The sequence below is a fragment of the Macaca thibetana genome, chromosome 12 (genome assembly GCF_024542745.1).
Source record: "Macaca thibetana thibetana isolate TM-01 chromosome 12, ASM2454274v1, whole genome shotgun sequence".
Taxonomy (NCBI): Eukaryota; Metazoa; Chordata; class Mammalia; order Primates; family Cercopithecidae; genus Macaca; species Macaca thibetana.
Window position 1 is genome coordinate 5,082,116 of NC_065589.1, and position 9,291 is coordinate 5,091,406.

Sequence of the window (9,291 nt, forward strand, 5' to 3'; positions counted from 1 at the left end):
GACTGGGACAAAGGCACCCTCGGTGGGGGTGTTTACCATGGGGGAGGCTGTGCGGATGTGGGGGAAGTGGGCGGATGGGAACTCTCTCTACCTTCTACCCAATTTTGCTGTGAACCTAAAGCTGCTCTGAAAAACAAAGTCTAGAAAAAAAGGACTGGCATTGAGGGGCTGCCCAGGGCTCAGGCTGGGGGCTGTGCTACCCTCCTATGGGGGCAGTGTCCTGCAGAGTATGATGTGTGGCACCTCCTGGCCTCATGCAGTTGGCAGCCTGGGCAGTCACTCAGGGCAGCTTGGGTGTAGGGGTGACTGTGGGCTGCTGGTGACCAAGGGTGGTCCCAGCTCCACACCTCAGTGCCAGGTGCCCTCTGCCAAGTCACAGAGCCTTTTCTTCCAAAGAAGTTGCTGGGCTCTGAGGTTCTTTCTAGTCTAACGTCCCAGGAGGGAAGAACTTCAGAGTCACCACCACACAGTCGTGAATGTGCAACTAAGCAAGACCAGAGCTTTTATTAGGATTGAAGGGAAAGGAGCCCGAAGGAGAGGAGAGGGCGGGGTGGGGGAGGCTCCAGAGTGATTTTCTTGACAAGCTGGCTATCACCCATCCTGGGAGGACATAGCACCGCCTTCCAGGGGGAAGCAAGTCAGCCGGGGTCGCAGGCCAGGCTTGGGGACGTCCCACAGGGCTGCCCTCCTCCGACCGAAGCGGCCCACAGGCCTGATCCCACGACTGGTGTACCAGGCAGGATTGATGTCAGGGGCTGGAAAGGAAAGAGCTGGAGCAGACCATGGGCACGTGTCCCCAGGGTGTGCTGTGTGCTCCCAGAGGCAGCAGGGCAGAGCGCACAGGCAGGGGGTCTCAGCCCAGTTGCCAGGCCATGCTGGGACCCACCCGAAGAACAGGCACCCAGAGGTCCTGGTGAGGCCATTTCTGGGCATGGGCTGGCTTTGGGAAGCAGGAGTTCAAAAAAGCACCAGGACTGACTTCCCTTTCCTCCCCCGCACCCCGTTCCTGCCAGGTTCTCGAGTGACCAGGCTGCACCAGGTTCTGGGGTGAGGCAGGGTGGGGTAAGGGAGGATGACAGGGGTCCAGGCACTCACTGCGGATCTCCATGGAGAGCTGGTGAGTACGAGCTCCCCGCAGGGCCAGGCCCAGCATCAGCAGGCACAGGAGCCAGGCCCTCAGCACCTTCATCCCTTGGCTCCTCCAAGGAGACCCCGCTGGAGGGGAGATCCAAATGAGGAGGACACGGCCTGGGGGAGAAGGGGCAGGAGCAGCGTTACACGGGCATCAGGGTGCGTGTGCACAGAGCTGGGACCTGTGAGCGCTGTGTGTGTGAGAGAGAAGTATGTGCATGAGTGTGTGTGCATGTCAGCGCACAGTTGTGTGTGTATATGTGTACAAGAGGGTGTGACTTATGTGCACACGGTGCATGTGTGTGTATGTGTGTAGATGTGTGTGTGTAGATGTGTGTGTATGTGTGTAGATCCGTGTGTGTATGCATGTGGATGTGTGTGTGTATGTGTGTGAGTGTATAGATGTGTGTAGATGTGTGTGTGTAGGTGTGTGTGTGTGTAGGTGTGTGTGTGTAAATGTGTGTGTGAGTGTATGTGTGTGTATGTGTGTAGATGTGTGTTTGAGTGTAGATGTGTGTGTGTAGATGTGTATGTGTGCGTGTGAGTGTGTGTATATGTGTAGATGTGCAGTGCACATAGCCACATAGATCTCCATGTGTTCCTCTGATCTGTGTTGGGGTGGGAAGAAGCACAGAAATAGCAGTTGAACCTGGCTCTCTGCATGGTCCCCCACCCACCTGTGACCCCATTCTCTCTTCTGTGCAATGAGGTGTTAAGTGAGGTGCTTCTGTGTGCGTCAGCCTCTGACGGGATCGGTCACATGTACATTGATGGTGATGATCAGAAAGCCCTCAGGAGGTGTGTGAGCTACGCGTTACAAAGAGGGGCTATCACGGAACAGCCTTGGGTTTGTCTATCGGCCTGTGTTAGGGAACCAGAAGGTGCAGCAGGCCTCTGCACGGCTGTTCATGTTGCACACCCAGGACAGCAGGTTTGTGGGGAGGAGCCCAGGGAGCTGCACAGGTGGAGGCAGCCACTTGCTCAACCTCAGACATGGTTGGGGAGCTGGGGAGTGCCAAGCCTGGACCAGGCTCAGGGGCTGGAATCCGGCGCATGGTCCTTTCCCACATTTGTCTCATGGCCTCCTAATGCTTGGTTCCAGCTTGCCATTCCTGCCCTGCTGGGGGATGTCAGCTGACAGCTGCATGTTATAGAATGAGTGCATCCTCTGCCCTAACCAAGCCCACTCACCCTTGCCATGTCGCTAGATCCAGTCTTCTGAGGCTCCAAGGTAAACCTGCAGCATCTGGGACCTCTTCTCACCAGGCAGGGCCACTTGCTATCGGTGATGGGAGGAGGGGGCTGCTGTGGGGGCTGCCGTGGGTGGGACCAGGTGCATAGAAAGCCCCTTCCACCCCACTGGAGTGGAGGTGCTGAAATGCCTAAACAGCATCCATCGTGGCAGACCTGGAAACACCTGCTGCAGATGCCCCTCCTCCTTCCTCCACCTGTGGCGCTTTGGGAGCCGTGGGAAGATGCCCAAGAGCTCCATCTTGCTCTGGGGAAGACCCCCTCCTGCTGACCTTGACTTTCCAGTCCCTCCCGGAGCCCCACAGAAAGTGCTCTCCATCAGAACAATTTAAAATGCCAACCCCTCTCCTTTTTAGAGATCTGGCAGGGCTTCCCATGCCAGGTGGGGTGGGGCGTTCCCCAGTTTAGAGGAAATGGAGGTGCCACCTTGAAGAGTGATAAAGAGATGCATCCCAGCACGCTGGCTGTTTGCATTTTCTCTAGCACAGGACCGATGCCACGTGAGGGATGTCCTAGAATGCTAGTGATGCTCACTTGGCTCCTGATCCCCAAGGACCTGCCTCCCTGAGAGGTGGAGACTTCGGCTGTCTGTCCCGTGGGATTTCTGTGTCAGTGGAGCTGAATGGGACATCTTTGCCTGGTGTCTCCACCAAGGACAGCGCCAGAGCCTTGGGGCCCTGGGAGGGCAGGGTGGCTTTGGATGCAAGAACCCAGGGGCCGCCTTCTCTGCCTCTCCTGCTCAGGGCTGGCCTCAGCTGCCAGGAGAGCAGGCAGGGTCTCAACCCAACCCACACTCAGACAGAAAGGGACGATTTTACAAAGTAGCAGAGCAGAGGACCCAAGCTCCCGCGCCTGGATGTGCTACTCACCGCTCTCGAGTGTGGTAGAGGCGCTGTCCTGGCTACCGGCGCAGTGGGGCCGAGGAGGCGGGAGCCTCTGTCCCCCTTTTATAGCCGCTGAAGAGGATGAGAGAACGAAGCCAGCACCTCCAGGTGCCCTCCCCCAAGCCAGCTTGTCTCCCTCAAAAGGCGGCATCAGGAGCAAGCCTGTGTCTTTTCTTGTTCCTTTATTTTTTAAAAAAACTCTCATCAGCGACGCGATTTGTTCCTTCCTCGGTTATGTAATTTCATTTGGACCAAGTGGTTTTAAAACACATTAGCTTCCCTTCTTTGCGCTCGCCTTCGGGCAGACAACAGAGTCAAGTGTCCGCTGGGCCTCACAGATGAGGCTCCTGGGCTCCTTCCAGTCCTCTCTCCCTGCCTTTAAATCACCACGTTCAAGGGAAAGGTGAGAAGGGACAGTCACCAGAGCCCAACACTGCAGCTTTGTATCTCCGTGATCTTCTTGGTCCTTGTTCATTCACCTGCCTGACTGTCCTAACTGCATTTGTCGTATGCACACCATATCTTCCTCATTCTGTAACTTACACGCAGGGGCCATGCTAATCTTCTCTGCATCGTTCCAATTTTAGTATATGTGCTTTGGAAGTGGGCGCTCTATAACTTACAATAGGTGGTTTCTAGACTTTTACGTCTTCATAATGTTTAACATAAACAAGTTTATTATTCTCATAAGACAAGTTTATTTTTATTATAAAAGAAATGAATGTATTTTTATTATTAAAGCAGCTCATACACATTTGGAAAAAAAATTAGTTCACACCACTGATCATGTTAAAGAAGCCTCTCGCGGCTGGGAGTGGTGGCTCATGCCTGTAATCCCAGCACATTGGGAGGCCGAGGCGGGTGGATCACGAGGTCAGGACTTTGAGAGCACCCTAACCAACATGGTGAAACCCTGTTTCTACTAAAAATACAAAAATTAGCCGGGCATGGTGGCGTGCACCTGTAATCCCAGCTACTCAGGAGGCTGAGGCAGGAGAATCACTTGAACCCCCAGGAGGCAGAAGTTGGAGTGAGCTGAGATTGCACCACTGCACTCTAGCCTGGGGGACAGAGAAAGACTCAAAAAAAAAAAAAAAAAAAAAAAAAAAAAGCCTCTCGCTTCTACATTTGATGCATTTGATGCATTTTCTTCTAGTGAGCTTCCCACATATTTTCTGGGTAGATTGATCACATTTATACATGTTGAATTTCATTCTTTTCACTTAACACTATAACAATCACATCCTCAAGATGCTAAAAATCTGTAAGTTTGTGCCGTTTTCAGTAACTGTGCAATGTTCTACCACTTAACGTGGACCTAAATCATTCATGTTCTGAATAATTATAGGTTGTACTCATGACCACTTACATGCAGTTGAGTACAATCTTTTTAAGGAAAATTTCTGGAGAGGAAACTTGGCACGAGCTTCCCATGGATTGGTGCAGATGGTCAATGTGCCACTTCCGTCCTTTAGGAAAAGCTTCTGGGCAATACTTTCCCCTTCAGGGAACAGGACACAGTCAACTTCTTCCTTGCTACATGGTTGCTTTATCCCAGTGACACAGGTTTGTGGCTGGTGGGCTCCCTGGGAGCTCTGGAGTCCAGGGGTGGCTGGTGGCGGGAAGTAGGGTAAGGAGCACGAGAAGGGTGACGGGGTGGGGCACGCAGCTCCCAGCTTGGGCTGCTGATTTGAGTTACTTGGAAGCCTTAAAAACTTCCCAATGCCTGGGCTCTACCTGGAATGAAATTCCTTCAGAATTCCCGGGGGTAGCTCAGGCATCAGTGATGATGAAAAGCTCCCCAACCATAGTGTTTACCCATAGTTTTTACAAATGTAGGTTGAGTATCCCAAATCCAAAAACCCCCAATCTGAAACTTTTTGAGTGCTGAGCTGATGCTCAAAGGAAACGTTCACTGAAGCATTTTGGATTTTAAATTTGGGATGCTCAACTCGTGAGTATAGTGCAAATATTTCAAAATCCTCCTCCCAAAACCCTCAAAATCCCAAACTGTTCTGGTCCAAAGTACTTCAGATAAGGGAACTCGACCTGTAGTGGTGATGGTGATGGTTAAGAATCACCGTCTTGGAGGTGGGTTTTCTGTCCAGGGCTAGGCCTGCCTGGAGCAACAGAAACTGAGACTCCAGGACCTGGGGGCAGCTTCCTGGGCATCCACCACTGGAGTGTGTGTGTGTGTGTGTGTGTGTGTAAAGCAGCTCTGTCACAGTGTGGCACTGGCATCTTGCCACTTTGGGAGTCCACCAGTGGGAGGCAGCAGGCGGGCTGGGCGGTAGCACAGGCATCAATCCTGCTTACGCCACCTCCACGTGGAAACCGATGGCGTCCATCAGAGGCCTCAGAACTGCTGAGAGGCTGTTCTGAGAACTGTGGCTGGCTGGAGATGCTGTGACGGCGAGTGAGGTGTGGGCTGCCCTTGCAATAATGTCACAGGACTGCAGGCCTGGCCTGGGGCTCTCAGGCTGCACATGGCTTCAGTGTCCTTTGAGAAATGAATCCCACAGATGGGGTTTGACCATAGACAAGCAAGCAGGGAGCTTCTCCCCGTTCCCTGTTTAACTGGGTCATGGGCCTCAGGACAGGCAGAGCCAAGCACTCTTGGTCCAGCTTCTGTTGGTCAGTATTTCATCCAGAACGTGATGTGGCCACTTGAGTTGTGGCACATATGAACTAGGACCTGTGCCGGAAAGTCCCCTCCCTGGGGAAAATACAACTGCCTGCGATGCTACCCTCCTGGAGGCCACGAGGATAATGAGAACAAAGACACTGACTGCCACTCCTTCCAGTCCTAGTTTTCTAAGCTACTTGTTTATTTATTTATTTATTTTATTTTGTTTTATTTTTTTGAGACGGAGTCTAGCTCTGTCGCCCAGGCTGGAGTGCAGTGGCGCGATCTTGGCTCACTGCAACCTCCAATTCCCAGGTTCAAGCAATTCTCCTGTCTCAGCCTCCTAAGTAGCTGGGACTACAGGCATCTACCACCACGTCTAGCTAATTTTTGTATTTTTAGTCGAGACGGGGTTTCACCATGTTGGCCAGGCTGGTCTCCAACTCCTGACCTCAAATGATCTACCCACCTGGGCCTCCCAAGGTGCTGGGATGACAGGCATAAGCCACTGCGCCTGGCCAGCTATTGATTAATTCTCGTGTGCCTTTCTTCATTGAATGAAGTGGTTACAGTGGTTTTCTCATTTACTCTGTTAACACAGTGGACCACAAGAATAGATTTTCTTTTTCTACCATTAAAGAATTCCTAGCTCTCTTGGGATGAACCTTACCTTGTTAAGATACAGTAGGTTTTCTAATAGATTCCGGGATTTGTTTCATTAATACTTTATTTAGAATAGATCTTTTAGGTTGTGCTCAGTGGTTCACACCTGTAATACAAGCACATTTCTGGGAGGCTGAGGTGGGAAAATTGCTTGAAGCCAGGAGACTGAGACCAGCCTGAGCAACATAGCTACACCCTATCTCTACAAAAAAGAAAACTTAATGTATGGAATAAATATGTTAAAATATGTTGCCTTTACTTCTCCTTCCTCACATTGCATTTAGTAGGAAGGTCTTATCAGCCTTATGAAAGAGGAGTCATGCTTCCCCTTTTTCCTGTCCTCTGGAAGAGATCTGATAAAGACAAGAATTCCAGAGCTATCTGGGAGACATATGGGGTAGGGCTTGGGCTGAGGTGAAGGACAGAAAAGGAATGAGCTGGGAGGTCATGGGCTGGGGGTTTCCAGACTGAGGGCTGGGGGACTAAGATGGGAACTTTGGGGATAGGGAAATGCTGAGGTCAGTCTTGGGCAGGTGTTTGAGAAGCCCTAGAGGGTGGCCAGGTGGCTGCTCGCTGGGCCTGGGACCCTTTATTTCTTTATTTGCTTGCATTTGAGACCCCAATGAAGTCTCAGCCATAAACCTGAACATGGGTGTGGCCAGAGGACAGGTGGCTGTGAACAGCCTGGGAAAAGTGGGGACACCTGAGAGAAGGCAAGAAGAGGACAGGTGTCCGGGGGTGGACAGAGAAAAAGGACTCAGTGAATGACCCCGAGAAAGTACCAGGGAGGAGGGTCTTGTGGGGAGAAGCGGGGAGAAGCGAAGGAGGCAGAGTGGCCCCACAGCAAAGAAGGGATCGTCCAAGTCAGGGACTGTATCACGGCGCCCACCTGCCAGCTCCTTTGCTTGTGGTCTGTAGGTGATGCTCCAAATCCAATCTTGAACACAGGACTGGCAAACTTCTTCTGTAATGGGCCAGATAGTAAACGTGCCCAGCTTTGTGGGCCATAGGATCTTGGTGGCAGCTGGCCAAATCTGCTGTTGTAGCAGAAAAGCAGCCATGGGGAAAAGGCAGATGAATGGGTATGGCTGGGCTCCCATGAAACCTCACTTAGGAAGACAGGCTTTCCTACCCCAAGTGGCCATGACTCTGGGACCTTGGCATTGCATTTGTGATAAAAATAAACGGTGTTCCCCGACCCTCACACATGGCTCCCATCTAACCAGTTTACAAGTTTCAAACACAGACACACTGAACATCAGACAAGGCTCTTACATAGGGACTGTGCATCGGTCAAGGCTCTTCAGAGAAGCAGAGCCAATAGGGTGTGTGTGTGTGTGGAGAGAGAGAGAGAGAGGAGAGTCTCACTCTATTGCCCAGACTGGAGTATAGTTATGCGATCATGGCTCACTGCAGCCTCAACCTCCAGGGCTCAAGTGATCCTCCTGCCTCGGCCTCCTAAGTAGGTAGGACTACTGTCATGTACCATCATGCATGGGTAATTTTTTGTTTTGTTTTTTGTAGAGATGGGATCTCACTATGTTGCCCAGGAGGCCTTAAACTCCTGGCCTCAAGCAATTCTCCCACCTTGGCCCCTCCAAGGACTGGGATAATAGGTATGAGCCACCTTGCCTAGCCTGAATAATTTTTTCAAAAAATAGAATTTATAAGTAATGTTGGGAATTATATGGAAAAACTCCCATGTTTTTATCTGATGCCACAAGGAGTCAGAGAAATAGCTGCTAATGTGTGCTCACAGGTCTCCTGAAGATGCAGGAGTATCTGCCTCCCGGCAAAACACTTTGAGATTCAAACCTTAGTTTTAAGTGAGAGATTGGAGAGCTCCTGGAAGTGTCCTATTCAGAGAGGGTAGGAAACACTTAACTTGGTTAACCCTTGAAGACAAAAGGCTTGCCTGTTGTCTCTACTGTTTGATTCCGTAGGAAGCCACTCCTCTCAGCATCCCCTCTGACAAAAACAGTGTGGCCATTGGGTCCTGTCTAGGGTGAACCTCAGGGAGGGTGAGATGTGATTACTGTTAGGATGTTCAAAGGCAGCTTTGGAGAGTCTTGGAGGGCTCTGCTTAAAACTGGATGGGGCACACAGATATTAGGAAATAACTCTGAGTCCCAGGCTGTCTGAGGGGAGATCATCTATGTAACCAAGAGGCAAGTGGCAAGCTGACCTGTGGCCTCTGCACCCCCATCCTTGGCAGGCATTCCTCATTGGTTGTGACCCTCTGTCCTCTGCACCCCCATCCTTGGCAGGCATTCCTCATTGGTTGTGACCCTCTGTCCTCTGCACCCCCATCCTTGGCAGGCATTCCTCATTGGTTGTGACCCTCTGTCCTCCGCCCCACTGGATCTGTTGCAGTGAGTGGCAGAGCCAGGCTAGAACCAGACCTCTTCCCTGCCCATCTGGATCTCTGCCTGCTGTCTCTCCCTCTCCCAGCAGGCTTTCTGCACTAGCATCTGAGCATGTATCAGATGCTCACTTGCTGCCATGTGCAGGCTCTGCCCTTGACCACAGTGTAATTTCCCCTGGTCTACAGATCACATGGGAACTTGCAGAGTGGGTGCCCGTAGGGTGGGGACTGGGGTGTCTATTCCTCCCTCATTATTCAGCAGGTCATTAGTTCAGTCACTTGTCTGGATGCCTAATTTCCAATCACACCCACAAGAAATAAGCATACATCTGCTCACACCCCGATATAGACCATCAAGAATACACATATGG

At 51.5% G+C, this 9,291-nt stretch overlaps 1 protein-coding gene and 1 non-coding gene across 2 annotated transcripts; both read right to left on the reverse strand.

The window, feature by feature from the left end:
- Positions 1–550: 550 nt before the first annotated feature.
- PRLH (prolactin releasing hormone) lies at positions 551–1,189 on the reverse strand. The gene is made up of 2 exons (XM_050751686.1): positions 1,096–1,189; positions 551–755 (listed from the first exon to the last, which is right to left on the reverse strand). The coding sequence occupies exons 1-2, from the start codon at positions 1,187–1,189 to the stop codon at positions 592–594; spliced, it is 258 nt and encodes an 85-aa protein (XP_050607643.1). The 3' UTR covers positions 551–591.
- A 2,582-nt stretch (positions 1,190–3,771) lies between these two features.
- On the reverse strand, positions 3,772–3,877 carry LOC126933243 (U6 spliceosomal RNA). Its single transcript, XR_007718485.1, has one exon. It is a non-coding gene; the product is annotated as a U6 spliceosomal RNA (small nuclear RNA).
- Between the last annotated feature and the right edge of the window lie 5,414 nt (positions 3,878–9,291).

Bases quoted from the DNA above. Each gene is read 5' to 3' on its own strand.
- PRLH (XM_050751686.1), bottom strand. From the start codon at position 1,189: ATGAAGGTGCTGAGGGCCTGGCTCCTGTGCCTGCTGATGCTGGGCCTG. The intron at 756-1,095 runs GTGAGTGCCTGG...TTTCCTTTCCAG, and splicing joins GCTCTCCATGGAGATCCGCA to CCCCTGACATCAATCCTGCC.